Source organism: Poromitra crassiceps (assembly GCF_964638095.1).
Source record: "Poromitra crassiceps genome assembly, chromosome: 8".
In the NCBI taxonomy this organism is placed as follows: Eukaryota; Metazoa; Chordata; class Actinopteri; order Beryciformes; family Melamphaidae; genus Poromitra; species Poromitra crassiceps.
In genome coordinates, this window is record NC_139629.1 from 21,968,502 (window position 1) to 21,990,054 (window position 21,553).

Here is a 21,553-nt window from a genome sequence, read left to right on the forward strand (position 1 = left end):
AGTATTCTTCCACAAATGAATTTGCAGTATTATTCCAGTTTCATAGACCTGGACAGGTCAACTTTACATTAGGGATGGGCATTTCTAGCAAAAACACTATTCGAAATTCGCTGGCCAAAGTCGACTTTTAATCGAAATTCGAATTTTTTTTTTTTTTTTTTTTTTTTTTATGTGAGTGAAATGTTGCATTGTCTCCCCTGATTCTAAGTATAGTCGAATCGCTTGGTTTGAGCAAGTAAAACAATTTTTATAAGCATTTTAAGCAAGGTTTATGGAAAAATGAATGGCGGATGAAATCCCATGAAGAGGGAGAGGTTGCTTATAAAAATTGTTTTACTTGCTCAAACCAAGCGATTCGACTATTCTTAGAATCAGGGGAGACAATGCAACATTTCACTCACACAAAAAAAAAAAAAAAAAAAAAAAAAAACGAATTTCGAATTTCAATAATAAAAGTCGACCTTGATAATAACAACGATTATTCGAAAATTCGAAATTCGATGCCCATCCCTACTTTACATTAGCGTATTATATTATTACTAGAAACTAGAGTGCACTGCGCGCGCTCCTTTCTAGCGTCCTGGCACTGCTCATTCCTACCGGTTTGCCCTCGAGGTTTCGCCCGCTTTGCGGCCTCGCGCGTGCGCTCGCCGGCCTCGCCCGCTGCACGTACTCACTGCAGCTCGGTCGCTGCGGCTGCACACGTAATTGCACCGCCACCCCGAAATCGGCTTATTATAATTATAATATTATAATCTGATTTTTATCATATTATTATTATTATTATATATCTGCTCTATTATGCAAACATGTCATTGACCCATGCAGTCAAGTTTATTTGTATAGCCCTAATTCACAAGCATGTCTCAGAGGGCTTTACAGAAAATGTGTCTAGCTAATTCGAGCTAAGCACTATAACTAAACAGAATTGAACAAATTATTATTATTATATTAGAGAGAGAAGGAGAGAGAGAATTGGGAGGGGAGAGCAGGGAAAGAGAGGAGGGAGAGAACAGCGGTGAAGGGAGAGAGAGAGAAGAGGAACAGCGGTGAAGGGGGAGAGAGAGAAGAGAGAGAACGGAACAAATAGGTATACTGGGGCTGGGCGATATGGTTGAAATCAATATCATGATAATCATAAGGATCTTTCTTGATATCCATAAATATATCACAATATGGTGCATGTAAGCAAAATCACGTTAAATAATCAAATTATTATATTATCCTAATAATAATTATTAGGCCTACCATACACACATCCATGAAATGAATGAAAGTCTGCTTGCAGAGGCGTTAGTCTCTTTCATCACAATGGGAGATGCACAGAGCAAATAGAATTGAAGCCAGCCGTGCTCTCACCCGAAGTCAGCAGAGGATTTCACTGCAAATTGATGTGGTCCCTTTTACAATGTCCCTGCTGAGCACTGTGGTCCCTTTTACAATGTCCCTGCTAGTCCTGACAGAGCCCCGATAAATCAAAGCAATCTCAAGCTACAGGAGAGACTCAGCACTAAATCCCCCTAGAATCATAAATGTACAGCATTAAATGCCTCTGTCCACACTGCCTCTGTCTCCACCCTGTCTGTCTCTGTCCACACTGCCTCTGTCTGTCTCTGTCCACACTGCCTCTGTCTCCACCCTGTCTGTCTCTGTCCACACTGCCTCTGTCTGTCTCTGTCCACACTGCCTCTGTCTCCACGCTGTCTGTCTCTGTCCACACTGCCTCTGTCTCCACCCTGTCTGTCTCTGTCCACACTGCCTCTGTCTCCACCCTGTCTGTCTCTGTCCACACTGCCTCTGTCTCCACCCTGACTGTCTCTGTCCACACTGCCTCTGTCTCCACCCTGTCTGTCTCTGTCCACACTGCCTCTGTCTCCACCCTGTCTGTCTCTGTCCACACTGCCTCTGTCTCCACCCTGTCTGTCTCTGTCCACACTGCCTCTGTCTCCACCCTGTCTGTCTCTGTCCACACTGCCTCTGTCTCCACCCTGTCTGTCTCTGTCCACACTGCCTCTGTCTCCACCCTGTGTGTCTCTGTCCACACTGCCTCTGTCTCCACCCTGTCTGTCTCTGTCCACACCGCCTCTGTCTCCACCCTGTGTGTCTCTGTCCACACTGCCTCTGTCTCCACCCTGTCTGTCTCTGTCCACACTGCCTCTGTCTCTATCCTGTCTGTCTCTGTCCACACTGCCTCTGTCTCTATCCTGTCTGTCTCTGTCCACACTGCCTCTGTCTCTATCCTGTCTGTCTCTGTCCGCACTGCCTCTGTCTCCACCCTGTCTGTCTCTGTCCACACTGCCTCTGTCTCCACCCTGTCTGTCTCTGTCCACACTGCCTCTGTCTCCACCCTGTCTGTCTCTGTCCACACTGCCTCTGTCTCCACCCTGTCTGTCTCTGTCCACACTGCCTCTGTCTCCACCCTGTCTGTCTCTGTCCACACTGCCTCTGTCTGTCTCTGTCCACACTGCCTCTGTCTCCACCCTGTCTGTCTCTGTCCACACTGCCTCTGTCTCTATCCTGTCTGTCCACACAGCCTCTCTCTGTCTCCGTCCTGTCTGTCTCTGTCCACACTGCCTCTGTCTCTATCCTGTCTGTCCACACAGCCTCTCTCTCTGTCTCCGTCCTGTCTGTCTCTGTCCACACTGGCTCTGTCTCTATCCTGTCTGTCCACACTGCCTCTCTCTCTGTCTCCGTCCTGTCTGTCCACACTGCCTCTGTCTCCATCCTGTCTGTCCACACTACCTCTCTCTCTCCACCCTGTCTGTCTCTGTCCACACTGCCTCTGTCTCCATCCTGTCTGTCCACACTACCTCTCTCTCCACCCTGTCGGTCTCTGTCCACACTGCCTCTGTCTCCATCCTGTCTGTCCACACTACCTCTCTCTCCACCCTGTCGGTCTCTGTCCACACTGCCTCTGTCTCTATCCTGTCTGTCCACACTACCTCTCTCTCCACCCTGTCGGTCTCTGTCCACACTGCCTCTGTCTCTATCCTGTCTGTCCACACTACCTCTCTCTCCACCCTGTCGGTCTCTGTCCACACTGCCTCTGTCTCTATCCTGTCTGTCCACACTGCCTCTCTGCACCCTGTCGGTCTCTGTCCACACTGCCTCTGTCTCCATCCTGTCTGTCCACACTACCTCTCTCTCCACCCTGTCGGTCTCTGTCCACACTGCCTCTGTCTCCATCCTGTCTGTCCACACTACCTCTCTCTCCACCCTGTCGGTCTCTGTCCACACTGCCTCTGTCTCTATCCTGTCTGTCCACACTACCTCTCTCTCCACCCTGTCGGTCTCTGTCCACACACTGCCTCTGTCTCTATCCTGTCTGTCCACACTACCTCTCTCTCCACCCTGTCGGTCTCTGTCCACACTGGCTCTGTCTCTATCCTGTCTGTCCACACTGCCTCTCTCTCTGTCTCCGTCCTGTCTGTCCACACTGCCTCTGTCTCCATCCTGTCTGTCCACACTACCTCTCTCTCTCCACCCTGTCGGTCTCTGTCCACACTGCCTCTGTCTCCATCCTGTCTGTCCACACTACCTCTCTCTCCACCCTGTCGGTCTCTGTCCACACTGCCTCTGTCTCCATTCTGTCTGTCCACACTACCTCTCTCTCCACCCTGTCGGTCTCTGTCCACACTGCCTCTGTCTCTATCCTGTCTGTCCACACTACCTCTCTCTCCACCCTGTCGGTCTCTGTCCACACTGCCTCTGTCTCTATCCTGTCTGTCCACACTACCTCTCTCTCCACCCTGTCGGTCTCTGTCCACACTGCCTCTGTCTCTATCCTGTCTGTCCACACTGCCTCTCTGCACCCTGTCGGTCTCTGTCCACACTGCCTCTGTCTCCATCCTGTCTGTCCACACTACCTCTCTCTCCACCCTGTCGGTCTCTGTCCACACTGCCTCTGTCTCTATCCTGTCTGTCCACACTACCTCTCTCTCCACCCTGTCGGTCTCTGTCCACACTGCCTCTGTCTCTATCCTGTCTGTCCACACTACCTCTCTCTCCACCCTGTCGGTCTCTGTCCACACTGCCTCTGTCTCTATCCTGTCTGTCCACACTACCTCTCTCTCCACCCTGTCGGTCTCTGTCCACACTGCCTCTGTCTCTATCCTGTCTGTCCACACTACCTCTCTCTCCACCCTGTCGGTCTCTGTCCACACTGGCTCTGTCTCTATCCTGTCTGTCCACACTGCCTCTCTCTCTGTCTCCGTCCTGTCTGTCCACACTGCCTCTGTCTCCATCCTGTCTGTCCACACTACCTCTCTCTCTCCACCCTGTCGGTCTCTGTCCACACTGCCTCTGTCTCCATCCTGTCTGTCCACACTACCTCTCTCTCCACCCTGTCGGTCTCTGTCCACACTGCCTCTGTCTCTATCCTGTCTGTCCACACTACCTCTCTCTCCACCCTGTCGGTCTCTGTCCACACTGCCTCTGTCTCTATCCTGTCTGTCCACACTACCTCTCTCTCCACCCTGTCGGTCTCTGTCCACACTGCCTCTGTCTCTATCCTGTCTGTCCACACTGCCTCTCTGCACCCTGTCGGTCTCTGTCCACACTGCCTCTGTCTCCATCCTGTCTGTCCACACTACCTCTCTCTCCACCCTGTCGGTCTCTGTCCACACTGCCTCTGTCTCCATCCTGTCTGTCCACACTACCTCTCTCTCCACCCTGTCGGTCTCTGTCCACACTGCCTCTGTCTCTATCCTGTCTGTCCACACTACCTCTCTCTCCACCCTGTCGGTCTCTGTCCACACTGCCTCTGTCTCTATCCTGTCTGTCCACACTACCTCTCTCTCCACCCTGTCGGTCTCTGTCCACACTGCCTCTGTCTCTATCCTGTCTGTCCACACTGCCTCTCTGCACCCTGTCGGTCTCTGTCCACACTGCCTCTGTCTCCATCCTGTCTGTCCACACTACCTCTCTCTCCACCCTGTCGGTCTCTGTCCACACTGCCTCTGTCTCCATCCTGTCTGTCCACACTGCCTCTCTGCACCCTAACCCTAACCACATGCACTGCATGCATGCAGTGCATGTGGCCGTAAGAGGTCACATTCATAAACATCGGTCGCTTTAACCACCTTGAAAATTGACCAACGTTGTTGTTTTCCTTGATGGGCTGTATCAATTATAAAAGAAAACTGTCTTCTGCCACATATCTATAATCAAGGATGGATGGATGGATGGATTACATATGACCTGAAGCTATAAGGATGTGCGAACCAACCCTCACCTTGGGCCTCAAGTGCATCTCCATAAAAAAATGCAGCAAAATTAATTAATTCATCTCTAATTCTAAGTAAATTGGTCCTCTGGGTCACAGAACTCCCCTAAGCAACATTTGCCATCCCTTTATAGAGATGTGTGTCTGCTGAAGGGTCGTAGCACCTGTAGTCTTCCACAGCGATGCATCGCAGCCAGTGTTCACCAGAACTTCCTGCTGCGGTGCCAACCGCCATGTCAATTTATCACCGTAACAATGATATTGCATTTTCCCATAAGTGGTTGCATACAGGCGCTTTGGTACTCAATCACTCGCACAATACCCAGAGGTGCAACAACCTAAATCTCCTCCGCTGCATTATTCAAAAGGTGTTATACCGTGGTTCCCCCCCCATGAAATGAGATGCTACCCAAGTCTGCTCTACGTGTGGAGCTGATGCTGGTACAGTGCTGCTTGTGACCAGCAGGTGGAGAAGTTTTCAAGTCCCATGTCTTCTCTTCCCCCGTTCCTCCACCTCCATCCCCCACCCCCACCCCTGCCCCTCCTCTGTCTCCCTCATGCTCTCCCTGATGAGAGGGCTTCCCCTCTCTCTAACTTCATTCCAGGCCACAGAGGGACACCACATGCTGGAGAGAGGAACCTAGGGGGAGACGGGGCAAACAATAGCCTGACACTGGAGTCTTCTTTTCTGCTGGATTACTTCTCGCGTGGGCCCTGAATGAGTTCATGTCTTTGTATCAAAGCACATGATTGTGAAAGTTTGGTTGTAAGTGTGGTTGTAATTACTTGTAGACATGGAGACGACATATGTGGTGAGCCCTCTTCTCCTGGCCGTTCTTGTTTCTTTTCACCTCCACTGTCACCACCACCTCGTCCGGGGCGCCATGGACTCGTGCTACGACGAGGGGGGCACGCCGAGCCGCTGCATGCCCAAGTTTGAGAACGCTGCCTTCAATCGCACCGTGCTGGCGTCCAACGTGTGCGGTTCCCCACCTGAGGACTACTGCATGCAGACGGGCTCGACGCGCTCCTGCCACCACTGTGACATGTCGGAGCCGGGCCTGGGCCACAACGCCAGCCTCTTGACGGACTTCCACACGGACGACGAGCCCACCTGGTGGCAGAGCCAGTCCATGTACTATGGTATCCAGAACCCCAACTCCGTCAACCTCACCCTTCACCTGGGTAAGACCACAGTGCCTTCCCTGTTCACCGACAGGCGTCTATAGGCCCTCAGAACACTTGAATATGACTTGTGCAGCCAAAGATCTAGACCGGTGGTTCTCAAAGTTGGGTCCGGGTTCCTGGAGGGGGTTCTAGGGGTTCCCCAGCAAAAAGGGGAATGATTGATCTTCACTATAATTCCATCAGCAACACAATGGCACAATGTACAGTATATGACTATATTGGTCATGGGTTTCATACACTTTCTGCAATAAACATCTGTATAAAAGCAAAAATCTTATCACAGTGTTGGGGGTAACTCATTATAAAAGTAACATATTACATGTAATATATTACTTTTAGCAGTAACTCAGTAATATAACTTATTACTTATAGGATTTAAGTAATATTATACCAGTTCCTTTGTCAAGTAACTCAAGTTACAAATGGAGTTACATTTTATTAAATCAACGCACGTATTTAAAAAAGATACGATCATTTCCTAATCAAACTGTTTTTTTTGCAAATAACCGCTATAGATGACAATAACAAAGGAAAAGGATAACATTTAGAATTTTGGATTGTTTACACTGACTTGAAGGCGGTTGATGTCATTCTGCTGCGACTGTTTTGGTGAAAGTAATAATGCAAAAGTAGTGTGATAAGTAACGAGTTACTCTACACAGAATGTAATATTGTAATGTAACTTATTACTTTCAAATGAAAGTAACTAGTAATATGTAGTATATTACATTTTGAAAGTCACTTGCCCAACACTGGACCCGGACAACATTTTATCAAATGGGGGTGCGTGGTCTAACTTGTGTCAGGTTAAAGGAACACTCCGCCCATTTTCAACCAGCTTTGTATCATTAGAACATCAGTAGTATATCAGAAATGAATGTTCTAATGATACAAAGCTGGTTGAAAATGGGCAGTGTTCCTTTAAGGGTGCTTGACATGGAAAACGTTTGAGAACCACTGATCTAGACTTGTGCTCAGGCTGAAGGAGCATAGCAAACTAAGCCTGTTCTGAGGGTTCAGTTGTGGGCAGTAGTGTTCATATAATGTTGTATTCAGCTTGTGTGTAAGAATTGAAAACAAACAGCTTTTCATGGGCACTGCGTGTGCTGTGATCTAGGAATAGAATCTGATAGATTTAGCACTCTACTGGAAGCAGGCTGTTTTCAAACCCTTTTCTCACAACCAATTGAGTTTGAGTATTGTCAGTATCTTTGTATTATAGTAGTGTATTATTGTAGTATTTCCTTTCTGTGGCACTCGGTAGCTTCTTGAGACACACTACTGTGAAGTGCCAGTCAGTTGGAGAGGGAACTTCTTAATACAGAACAGCTGTCCTTTAGAACAGACGATTTGTATTCCTCAGTAACGACTCTGAGCCGTTCTTCTCCAAACCCACCACTCTGCCCCAGACGTGGCTTAGAGTCACATTGTTGGAGTAATTGCGAGCGCATAGCCGAGAGCGCACGTCTGGGAATCTGCTGGAGATTAAAAAGAATCTCTTCCCCAAAGACTCACAGTTGCATCCAACATGCTTAGTGAGCCACCGTTTCTCTGAATGTGGGGGGAAACTTTTAGGTGTGCACAACTTAAATGACTCACTACTTGTCCTTTGTGTTTGCAATGCTTTGCCTTGATAAAAAAAACAACTCCCGATAGCAGAGGCAGCCATTCTCTGTGAACGATAGCAGAGGCAGCCATTCTCTGTGAACGGGTAAAGGTACGTTTTCTTTTTTTAAATAATGATGGAAACACTTTCAAGTGTGCTGGAAGGAGAGCATAATGATTTGGGGGAAAGAACAGGAACCACCATTCGCATCATTATATATCCCTTATGAAATAACTGACTTGATATGTATGTATGTATATATTATACTGTATATATATATATATATATATATACACATACCGTATATATATATATATATATATATATATACATACCGTGTATATATATATATATATATATATACATATATACACATATATACATATACAGTATATATATATGATATATATGTATACTATATATATGATATATCTCATTCTTCAATCCTGAATTCCATTCTAACCATCAATGTTACAAAACATTTGAATCTCTGTGTAAAGATTACAACTCCCCCCTTTGCATTTCCCTTTTCCATTTCTTCTGCATGTGTGCGCGTGTGTTTGTGTGTGTGTGCATGTGCCTGTGTGTTTGTGTGTGTGCCTGCGTGTGTGTGCATGTGTGTGTGCATGTGTGTGTGCCTGTGTGTGTGTGTGCCTGCGTGTGTGTCTTTGTGTGCGTGCGTGTGCGAGCGAGCCCCTCAGTCAGAGAGGACAGTTCCAATTCAGAACCGTGAATTCTCTTGACAGTTCAGAGCACCCACTCCCCTCCTCTGTGGAGCAGAAACACCATCCTCCCTGGTGGTGGGGAAGGAAAAAAAACGCTCTGCTTCAAAGGAGCAAGTCGAGAGGGAGACCTGATGACAGAAGTTGAAAATGTCAGCGCTGCGACCACAGATGAACCGTTTAAATCACAGGGAGCAGGAAGTGCCTCCCCGTCAGTTGGAGGATATGGATTTCCTCTGGTGGGCAGACGGCCCCGGTTGCGCTTGGAGGCTTTGTTGTCCATAATCTCTGGCTAGTTCTCTTTGGGAGGAAGGGACCGTTTTGCGGCCGCTGCCGAGTCCTGCCTTGTCTGGAGACTTTGTTAGTTTTAAACCCATCCCACCACCCACAAGTCTGCCTCCATCCCTCAGACTAAATGGGCCTTCGCCCCTCTTCCCTATCCTCTCCACCACACACGTACGTTGTTCCACCTGATGCCTTGGGTGTGCTCTGGCTCCCCCTGAAGGGAGGATGTTTATCTTAATATAGTAATATATGTAACTGGATATCCCTCGTCTTGTGCCTTGTGGCATATCTCTTCGGTCCATATTAAAGATCTGCGTTCCATCTGGTGTCTCTTCAACTGTTTTCCTTTGCCTCTCCAAACAAAGCAGAGCTCTCTGTGAGCCAGATGCTGGGATGATAAACAGAGCAGTCGGACGCAGGGATCACATATTGCAGCCAGGTCAGAATGTGTCTGTGCAGGGGAGGGAAGAGAGGAGGGAAGAGAGGGGGAGAGGAGGGAAGAGAGGGGGAGAGGAGGGAAGAGAGGGGGAGAGGAGGGAAGAGAGGGGGAGCCGGCTGCTTCAAGGGGAGTAAACACAACATAATGAGGAAGAAGGAGGAGGAGGGGGAGAAACTCTGGGTGGTTTGCTGGTATGGAATTGGGGTCAGATCTTTCCCACAAAGACTGCGAGGAACACGCACACAAACACACACACACACACACACACACACACACGAGTGACACACACACAAACACACAAACACACACACACACACACACCCGCAACACACTCTGATGTGTGCAGCTGGTTCTCATTCAGGCCTGTCAAAGGAAAGCAACATCCTGCCTCAGATGTAAAACAATGATAGATGTCTGCCACAGTTAGCATGGCTCTCTCACAGACACGTGATTGGCCTGCACACGAGAAACAATGTTGCGTTGTAAAACATTATTTCAACATATTTGCTACAACAGTTGCCACCTCCAGAGACAATAGCTTATATATATATTTTTTTGTATTATAATTGATGTGTATTTTCTTACATTTTGATGAGGAAAGCACTTGGACATGTGCTGATGAGAAGGAGCTCGCGTGCTATAAACAGGGTTGTAAATATTGTGTCTAGCGTGCTGCTGGTGAGTTTAGTCTCAGTCTGTCTTGTAGGGGTAGACTAGACTAGCGGACAGCTGTGTTCACTCCAGATGGATGCCGATCTATCTCGTTCACACTCCTGCAGCTATAGAAGCTTTTATTCCTGAAGACACAATTTACTCCAAATACTCAGTGGGAGAGACTTAGCAGTACATCCCTCTGGAGTCCTGTAGCATCCAAATGCCTCTGTCCAAACTGCCTCGCTGTCTGTCTCTCTGTTCTTCCTCCATGTCTCTCTTTTCTCATTTCTGTGACTTTATCTCTTGGTTTTTGAACACACTACAGGCAATGGTTTTCCCCCATCAAATTTACCCCAAGTCTGCGCTACATCTGGAGCTGGAGTATTCAAATAATCATGTTGTTCCACTATTTCTGAACACCATGAACAGATCTGGTTTGAATTGTGACGCTGCACGGTTGTGAAACAGAAAAAGTACCCAAAGCCTTGTAAAGAAGTCACCCTGGGTTCTCCTACACACTATACACTGTTCCTAAAGGGTTCTCCTACACACTATACACTTCCTACCATTCATTTTCAGTAGAGAGCTGGTCAAGGATTTGGCAGCGAATGAACAAAGACAGTCTCTGATTTCAGATTCTTGAAGAAATGTGTTCCTTCAGATATTTTAAAGTCTTTTGAGTTGTCCACACATAATGAATGTGGAAAAATGTGAATTTGTTTTAGGGTGGATTTTCTCCTTATCATCTCAATCATTTCCATGTAAATACATGTCTGTTAAGTCACTATCACAGACTGAGTTAACACAATGGTGACTGAGCCTATGGCCCCTTGATGGAAGCCTTTGCATGTTCAGTATTGTGGTGACACCCCAGAGAGGCTATACAGGCGGAGATAATGCAATAGACTCACCCTTCACGTTACTGTAGGTTCCCAACGAAGCGTTGCGGGTGGTTACTATGGCCGAACAAACTGGTGGAATTTTGCGAGACACACAGGCAGGGAACAGTGAAATGGTTTCTCTGTAAGAAGTTGTCAACAGTCTAACGTCACTTAATGCAACACTATTTGGATCCCACCTGCAATTACCGATCATCGCCAAAAAGAAGGAAACGGAAATCTTTGAGATGATCACTTTAACTCATTGGCTTGCTCCAAGTTGAGTTGGACCAAAGCTCTACCGTGCCACTTGAATACAAATAGCTTTATAAAAGATAGATATTTAGATTGATTGATGTTGCAATATTTTTCAAGCAGCTATGGTAGCATTTAATTGAAATCCTAATAATCTGATATGGTTACTTTATATATTTTGGTTCCACACATTAAATTGCTTAATTAAAATCCAATAACTTGAAATCTCTACTCTCCATCACAAGTCATCAATCACTCTTCAGGAAAACTTAGTCTGCCTTTCATCACAGTGGACGTCCAACTAACAAAAGTTTCGTCGTCTGCCTGTCTTTCATGTGTTTTGCGTCAGTGCCTGCAGGACTGCGCTCACGTCATGCGGGGGGAGTAAAGTGAATGTTAAATGATCTCAGGGCCGCTAAAGGAAAGATGGCATTAGTGAGCTGGGCAGAGTAGAGCAACAGACGCCATTAGCGCTGGCTGCAGCAGTGGATGGCTTATCTCTGTGTGAATGCACAGCACCATGGCTAACACGTAGAAGTTAGTAACCATGTAGGAAAAGCCATGAAGAGAGCATTGAAGCCTATTAAGAATGTTTATGGCAGACGATCAGGTCTATATGTTCGGTTTCAGTCTGACTTGTGCCTGCTCAGTTAATCCATTTCAAATTGTCCAACAGATTTGACAACAAGTGGATACTGTATACAGTATGTCAATGCCCAGGAAGTATACATCTGTATGTCTTTTTCTTCTCCAGATTTCCCCCCATTTTCTCCCCAATTGTACTTGGCAAATCCCCCCCCCCCTGCTGCCCCCGGTCGCTGCTCCACCTTCTGCCGATCTGGGGGAGAGCCGTAGACTAGCACCATGCTTCCCCTGACACATGCGCAGTTGCCAGCCACTTCTTTTCACCTGACAGCGGGGAGCTTCACCGGCAGGACGTAGCTCGTAGAGGATCACGCTATTCCCACCAGTTCCCTTCCGCCCCGACCAGGCGCCTCGACAGAGGAGGCGCTAGTGCAGCGACCAGGATACATACCCCCAAACCAGTTTCCCACCCGCAGACACAGCCAACACGGGGGAGCGAACCTGCGACCCTTGTGTTGGTAGGCAGGGAATCTACCGCTACACTATCCGGACGCACTATGCATCTCCATGTCTGGTATGGCTCCAAGATTAGTAATGGGAGGAAAATAGTGGAGTAATTGTTTGCGTTGAGATTTGTTAAAGTGTCTGATGTATTTGATCAAATTTGAAAATGGACAGAACCTTCCCACTCAAAACACCTATCCACATAAGCCATGTGAGTCAATTCAAACTATAATTATAGCCGCCTGCTGAAGCACAAGAATCTTGCAGCCCAAGTGGCCATGCTGAAAAGTACGCAGGAAAATAATGTCCTACAATTCCTTGTCACTTGATTGAACCTGGACTTGTGAGACTGATACCTCCACTCATTATACCACCCCACCCCCCCCAAATGACTCGACTCCAGTGCTTTCATTAGAATGCAACACCAGTTCCAGAACAAGTTACCAGAATCTGATCAATCCTCTCTCATGAAGATCTGAGTACAGCTCCTCTTTTGCTCAGGGTCTTCCAGGCAGGCTGCTTCTGTTTTCACACACATTTCCCCTTTTCTGACACTGAGTTGCGGTGATAGAAACCCCTCAAGTCCCCCCACCCCCCTCCCTTTTACTAGGGCTGTGAATCTTCACTGGCCCCACGATTCGATTCGATTACGATTCAGAGGGCTACGATTCGATTCGATTACGATTATCGATGCATCTCGATGCATCTTAAATCGATGCATCACTTTTTTTCCCCAATACATGATTTATTTTTTCTCACTTTCTTTTTTCTCACTGTGTGGCTACTTTTAAAATAAAAGTGCATTTGGAATTGCATTGTATTATGATCCATAATTAAAATAAACAAATGCATCTACTTCCATTATATTTTATTCGATTATAAAAAATTACGATTTTTGACATTTGTGAATCGATGCAGAATCGTGCACGTCCGCATCGCGATGCATCTTATAATCGATTATTTTTTACATCCCTACCTTTTACCCTGTCTCCCTGTCCCAGGGCCGATATGCCACTAACACAGTAAGTCACTGTTGATATTGCAATCATGACATGTGCAATTATACTCAGTCCCACATGAAGCCTGACCAGTGGTTCATATGGTTGATCGTCCGCCTGTTGGTCAGTTGATTTTTATTTTGCAGGGAGGCACTATACAAACACTTTTCCCTATATCTGATTTCTGTACTCTGGTCTTTACTGCCCTGTTGTTAATACAACAGTACAGGCGTATTTATTTCTTCTCTCTCTTTCCTTTTTGACATATGATTCACTTCTGGGACCCATTATCCTCGACATAATGAGAAAATAATCCTGGGTCTTCTTCGACTACCAGCAGGAATGACATTAATTTACCCTGCACGGAGGCAAGGGAAATCAAGCTGATCCTCCATTCTTTTCTTTTTTTCTTTAATGCAATTATGTCTGTTTTTGCCTCCACCCCCCCCCCCCCCCACACACACACACACACACCACCCCACCCCCGGCCCTAAGCTGTCATCATACCACATTTGTCTCATATATTAGCCAGCCTTGATGTGCAACTACGTTCCATCTAATTCTAAGAGTAGCCTAATTGTTTCTGCTATTTATTTCTTTATTTCTTTATTTTCTGTAGCACTTAAGCTAAGAATATCTGTTTCCCACAGGGAAGGCCTTTGAGATAACCTATGTCCGATTGAAATTCTACACCAGTCGGCCGGAGAGCTTCGCCATCTACAAGCGCACGGCGGACGGCGCGCCCTGGGTGCCCTACCAGTATTACAGCGGCTCGTGTAAGAAGACCTATGGGAAGGAGGCGGGGGGTTACGTGCGCCCGGGCCAGGACGAGAGGACAGCCGTGTGTACGGAGGAGTTCAGTGATATCTCCCCTCTGACTGGAGGCAACGTGGCCTTCTCCACCCTGGAGGGACGGCCCAGTGCCTACAACTTTGACCAGAGCGTAGTGTTGCAGGTGAGTCTACGTCTACCACGTGCTGTGTGTGTGTGTGTGTGTGTGTGTGTGTGAGAGAGAGAGAGACATCCACACTCACAAACACACAAACACACACACACAGACACTATAGACCAGTGGTTCCCAACCTTTTCCAACTCAGGGCCCACTTTTATGTCTCAAAAATGTTCGCGGCCCACCTCCGACCCCATAAATACAAAGGCCATATAATGCGTTCTCAGAGCACTTTTTTATTGAAAATTGAACATAAAGGACTGAACTGAATACAGGAGAAACATGTTGGAAGCTCCACAGTCACTAACACAGCACCTGTAACATGTTGCAACACCTTCAGTATTACAGTTTTCAAGGAGCTGTCCACACACACACACACATACACACACACACACGCACACACACACACAGACACACACACACACACACACACACACACACACACACACACACACACACACACACACACACACACACACCAATCATTCAAGGAGCTGTCCATCAGCACCACACAGATGTCAGAAATGACAAGCAAGGGGCTGTCTGTAACAGGCTAATTAACAAATGATTAATAAATAACGGTATCCTTCAACAATGGAAAAATGCATTCTCATAACAATTTGACATCCAATATCAGATCCAAACAAAATCCAAATATCAGAAGAAAGCCCATTAAATCGATAGGGTTACAAATAAACACAAACCCAATATAAAGATGATGTAAAGATGAAACTTCAATTCAAGCAAAAGCAATAACATCAAAGAAACAAAAATCGAAAAAAAATTGAAAAAAAAAAAATTTTTTTTTTTTCAAAAATCATACTTTTTTGGAAATGATTTGGCGGCCCACTTGCAATACCTTCGCGGCCCACCAGGGGGCCGCGGACCACAGGTTGGGAATCACTGCTATAGACTATACACACACAGACAGAGGAAATAGTGGAAAGCATTATATCATTATTCACAATTTTAGACAGACAAGTCCTATTCACCTTATGTTCCAACACAGGGGTCAGCCAGTGACTTCCTATTGTGTTTACACTTCCTGTGACAGTACAGTACTAGTGAGCAGGTAGAACAGACGGTGTTTTGAACAGGAAGTCATAACACAACAGGGTCAAGTGGGCGGGGCTACATAAGGTGAATATAACCACTACAGGGCTTTGACATAAGCACCCGCCAAATCCAGCATTGGTGCGTAATACAGTCACTCTTTCTAGCTATTTTGGCGGGTGGTAAAATACCCCAAACAGACCGGTGAGCGAGCGACACACAGAGAGAGAGAGAGCAAGATGCTGGGTTCAGACCGCATGCATTATTAGCACAGGAAGCACAGCCATTGTCCTTTCGGTGCCCATTCAGACCAGCGGCGCCGTGGATCGGACCTCTGCTCGCGGCTCGTCCGTTGTGAGCGTGCGGCCGCGCAAACGGATCATAGCCACCCAAGCCCCGAGTACAATGTCCGTGTCGCTCATGTTTGAAAACTACAGTTTAATGTCCAGAGTGGGCGTGTTGAAGACGACGGGATTACTTCTGTTATAGTGTTAAATTGCACTTTTACAAACCATTGATGTTCCCAACCGTGCTATTTCATTTCATAAATAGTTATGTTATTGGATTATTTGGATTAGAAAATGCCAAATTGGTGAGTACAAGTAAAGGCTAAGTTTATTTTCCTCCCGGGCTGCCTGTTTGAATTGTGAAAATGCAACAAGGAGATGATAGTTGCATTAGGCTATAATATATTCAAGAGATAACTTTTGCAGGGAGAAATAAATTGAAAACGGGTCAGATATGACTTGAATGCCTCTTGTAAAATCGCCTTTTCCAGCGTTTAATGTTACTGCAACCACTATTTGACAGCCGACTTTTTTGGCGATGTGCAAACAGCTCACTATTTGGCATATTGTAAACCCACATTTTCTAACTCTATCGCCAGGATGCATTGAAGGTTTTTTCATGGAGTGGGGAATTGCTTTCTGAAATATCTCTCTGATGTAGTCCAAATTGAAAAATTGCAATTAAAAGTCGGTCTCGCATAAACACTGCGATTCCTGCAGCACACTACGTCATCCCCTCCCTCCCCCCCCCCCCCTCCCACAGAGACACATGCTCTAGTCTCTACACCAGTGGTTCTCAAATGGGGGTCCGGGGACCCCCAGGGGTCCGTGGCACTTTGCAAGGGGGTCCGCAAAAAGTTTTCAGGAAAATAAAAATAAAAACTTTTTTGTTGTTGCAAAAGCTTCATAGTTCAACAAAAATATTTTATGCTTTAAATCTAAAATGGTTCATGGATTACATTCTAATCTAACAAACCTATCAATTTAAAAGTCAAGCACGTTACAGTGGAAACAATTAAGCTTAGCCCAAAATCACAAATCAGAATGAGGGGGTCCCCGGTATATTTTCTATCTTGTAAGGGGTCCTTGGCTGAAAAACATTTGAGAACCTCTGCTCTACACTACACATAAGATTTCCTCATATGTAAAAACAACAATGCCTCTTGTATGAAAGGCTAAGTCTGGGGAATATCCAGACCTGAACAGAGTTCATGTCGGAAAGTTCCTTGTGATGTCCACACTAGTCATCTTAAATCAAATAAAACATAATTTCCCAACAACAAAATTGTGGCTAGTGAAAATGCTGAGTGAGTAACTTTGGGAAAACCACTAGCCACAGTGGTGAGCAAAAAAATGTAATGTCAAGCCCTGATATCAACAGAACACATTACTGAATCACTGAATGATTTGAACACAATCTAAAATTAAGAATCAGGTCACAACAAATGCAAACAAAAATTATCAATGAGCCTCATTCACAAAACTATTAATAAATTCTTGCTTTTGTTCTTGAGAAAAGCGACTGTGAAAAATCAATGTTGGCTGAATGCAATGGCGTATCTGATGATGATGACTGCCAACTGCCTGTTGATACTGATTACCATTAGGTGAGGTTATATGTTTAAGAAAAGGCAACCAGACAAAAGTGTGTCTTTAAAAGAGGACACTGGGGTAGCAGATCTGATATCCTTAAAGGGATACTCCACTTTTTCGGGAGTTTAGCTCATTTGCCACATCCCCCCCACATAACCAAAATACACCATGCCTTACCGGCACTGTCCACTCAGTTTACAGTGAGCTACAGTCGTGAAGTTAGTTAGTATCGCCATAGAATGGAGGCTAATGGTACAGCTGTTAAAAATCTGCCAAAACACACATCTCATGGCCCCAAAATACGTGTTGTGCTTCGGGTACTCACCACACGATGAAATATTAATCCAAAATGCACATAATCTGTCTTTTTGGAAGGAAAAGAGGTAGCCGGCACTACTTTCCAAACATGGCTGCCGACCTCTTTTCCTTTTGACGGTGCCAGTAAGGCATGGTGTATCTTGGTTATGTGGGGGGGATGTGGCAAATGAACTCCCGAAAAAGTGGACTATCCCTTTAAGCAGATTGTCCCACAATCAGGTCCACAGTGCACAGGTGCTCTAACTAGGAGGCACATTCACATTTTTCAATTTCGACTGTGGAACAACTAGGAGTCTCCTGCCTGACGGGGTGTGGCAGCGGTTTGGCTTGTGGGGAATTAGAAGCTATATAAGATATTAGCTCAGTGCTGATTAAGCGAGTGCCTTGAAGGTGATCAGTAAAAATGTTCAATCTAATCTACAGTTGACTGGAAGCAACCAGTGTAGTGAGACCAGGGTATGGCTGATGTGATCACCTGGGTCTGGTTAAAACTCTTGCGGCTGCGTTCTGCACGGGGTACAGATGAGAGAGCTGAGCTTAGACCATAGAGGGAATTCTAATAGTCTAAAGTGGTTTGAATTAAAATCATTAATCACCATCTCAAGGTCTGCAAATGATAAATCTAGATGCAAATCTAAACTTATTTTAGTGATAGTTTTCAACTGGAGGAAGCAAGCCTGAACAGCCTTCTTGACATAGAGCTGGATCAAACAGAACAGTTGATGTGACCTTTGCTGAAAGAATGCTAAAGGAGATGCTGAAGCTGGTTGATGGCATTTTAAGCCTAACCACATTCAATTAAAGAACCTCTGATTTACTCTCATTAAGCTTAAGAACATTTTGACACATCTATGAACCAATCAAATTGCTTGAATTGAGTAGCAGTTTGATAATAAAGTACAATATGATATATGAGAATACTCAGTAATTGGCATTTCATTTTGCATATTAAACACAAGATAAATATTAAATCAGATACTTACCTGATCCTTGAATTCCTGACTCATTTCCTGTCTCATTTATCCTTTCATCTGTTGGTGCTGATCCACCATTGCTGCCTGGGGTCTACCCCAGGTTTGGGTCTAGCTGCCATCTGTGGTAGTGATGAGATTTTCAATCTGTCACAACTTCACAAGATACATCAGTATGATACTATAGTGTATTAATACTATACGGTAATACTGTCCAACCACAAAAATTAGATTTTCTGTTTTTTTTTTTAGCTGTGCCAGCTATGTCTAGATTGGCCGAGGCACCTGTCAGGTGACCCATATTCATATAAACGGCTGTGAACTGTCCCTTTCACCCTATGGAAGGATTAACTGTGACCTCTATTCCACCTCCAAGGGCCTTAGATTTGGGAATGAAATGGTACATCTTCCAGATGACGTGGAACAAATGATATACTTGCTCAAACAGGTGTCCTGCTGGACAGACAGCAAGCCCAGATCCAATCTGTAAATAGAATAGAATAGAATAGAATAAAATAAAATAAAATAGAATAGAATAGAATAAGCAATTTGATTTGGGAGAGTGAATAAGAAGCGACCTGTGTGCATGCAGTGAAATGGGACAATGAAGTGTCCAGATCTGCTTGCAGGAGGGATATCCGCACCTTTGTTTTGCATAGTAAATGGCAGTTCTCATGGCTATACAGTAACAGTACTATAAACTGTTATTGAACTTTATAACCATGTCAGCCTCCCTGGCTTGAGCGATGGCTTACATCTTGACACTGAAAAGATGCAACTGTTCCTACACTTGTGCTTGATACAGTCATGACCCTCCTGGCCAACAGGGGGAGAAAACACATTTTAGGACATTTAGGTTGGCATCGTTGATGAACTGCATATTTATGGAGTGTTATTGCTATGCGATTTAGATGAGGAAAGCCTGTCGGAGACGGGGCTTTGATATACACATATGCAGTCTGCTGCACTGATGGTGTTTGGCAGGCCGGCAATAGCTTTTCTACTGTAAAATATGATAATTTTAAATATTATGGTAATGACACCATCCAGCACATTTAGAGGCGGTTGGCTGATGGATGACTGTGATATAGCAGTTTGCCCGTCTCCCCCTGGACCGTCCTGATGGTGGCCAGAAAGGGAAGAGAGCAGACAGCACATGAACTTGTGGAGGGAAAAGGCACCTGCTCCACCTGGCTCCAGGTTGTTGCAGAGACCCAGGAGAGTTGCCCTTGGTCGCCTAAAATGCATGTACTTAAAGTGACTTTGCTTAATAAAACTTTCTAAATATAAACCCCTGCTGCAGCGTATCTGCCCCTCACACACATTCTTCCAAACGTGACATTTTGATCGGTCGATGTTTGTATAAGTACACGTTAAGATCAAATCTGTCCGATGAGTCGTTCTTATGATCAACCGTGGATTTCAGATCTCGCTGGCGCTGTCGTTGGCAAACCTTGGAACTTGTTAGGAAATGGATGTGTTTAAATATAGCCTATATCTGCGACCAACCTTCTTCAACAGAGCTTAAATATCACCCTGCAGAGCAATGCACATACAGACTAACTGTCATCACAAAGCTGAACACACATGACAGCAACCACCTGACGCATGGATCGAATATAACACGCACCCACTATCCCCCACACACACACATGCACACACACGCACACGCACGCACGCACGCACGCACGCGCACACACACACACACACACAAAGACACACACACTTTACAAGCATGCTTTCAAGCCGTTTTTAAAAGCGGGCGAAGGAAATCTAATATTATGTTTGGCTCTGATAAACATTGATGATGCCTTGAGAGGCTCGTGGCAGCCTATTGAGGGAAGAGGCTGAGAGGAAATGGACACAGTCGAGCGTGACTAAATATGAGGAAGTAAAGCACCTGAATGCAGCCACTCCTGTTACTTTGACAGAGCTCTAGTCAGTACGTGTGTGTGCTCGTCCATCCATGCATGTGTTTGATTGGCTGTGTGCATTAGCTGTGAAGACACTTTCATGTTCGCTAAATAACCACTGGAGTGGCTGCAGTGTATTTGCTATACCTCAGTGCAACACTCCTCATCAGAAAGATGCCAGCCTATAATGTGCACGCACTTCAATGCCTATGTCTGCCTTAAGGGGGCGTTAAATAATTTATGACTTTTATCTACCTCTATATTGGCAATGCAATGGCACAGCTTATGGTGCAGCAGGTGTTACCTGTTTCCCGGGGCACTACGCCGCAAAAGTACTGCCACAGTGCGGTCGCGGTAATGGTTGCATCCAACCGGGATGTCAAATGAAAGCTGAGAGAATCTACTTGGCATGTGATTGGATGAACCGGCTGTCTATCACAGGCTCACTCCCTCTCTGTCTCGTCACATCTAAATCCCACCTGTAGCTGCCTCCTGATTGGTGCGAACCACCGGCGGTTCGGATTCAAGCCAATTGGAGCGTGGCAGATGGATTTGTCGTGGGGAGCAAGGTGAGATAGGGAGGGTCAGATTGATGTACTGGCCTATCGGTGAGTAGCCTACCAGTGTCTTAAATATGATGCAAGCAGAGATGGGAAGCCAGTGAAGCAACCAGAAGAGTGACATGGGAATTTTTAGTTGGTTCAGTTCAGTTATGTTTATCACCCCTCAGAGTCAGAGTCAGTTTATTTGCCATTTGCAGTAGAAACTACATTGGTATCGGGGTGCAAGGAGCTTAAAAACATACAAAACAAATCACACCGACAATATGTACAAACATTTAGACATACATTCATCACATAAGCATGTCTCAAATAGCATCATCACAGTATACTACGTCATATACTGTAGCTACACACACAACATAGGTTTGAGTACTACCCACACAAACATGGGGAGAACATGCAAACTCCACACAGAAAGGACCGTGCCATGTTGAACAGCAGATGGGCTGCAGTGCTCTGGATGCGCTGTAGAAGTTTAATGGCCTCCATTTGTGAGGCGGTGTGAGGGAGCTCCAAAACCCAGATTATGGGCCAGAAAGTGAGTATTTTTGTGAAAGCCAGAAATCTC

The 21,553-nt window shown here is 45.8% G+C and overlaps 1 protein-coding gene across 1 annotated transcript in view; it reads left to right on the forward strand.

The window, feature by feature from the left end:
- Positions 1-6,108: 6,108 nt before the first annotated feature.
- lamc3 (laminin, gamma 3) overlaps positions 6,109-21,553 on the forward strand; it is a gene marked incomplete at its 5' end in the record, with an annotated part of 191,099 nt that continues 175,654 nt past the window's right edge. Inside the window, 2 exons of the mRNA XM_083642378.1 lie at positions 6,109-6,409; positions 13,989-14,293. Coding sequence (XP_083498504.1) covers positions 6,109-6,409; positions 13,989-14,293 — 606 coding nt within the window. The remainder of the gene's footprint in view (positions 6,410-13,988; positions 14,294-21,553) is intronic.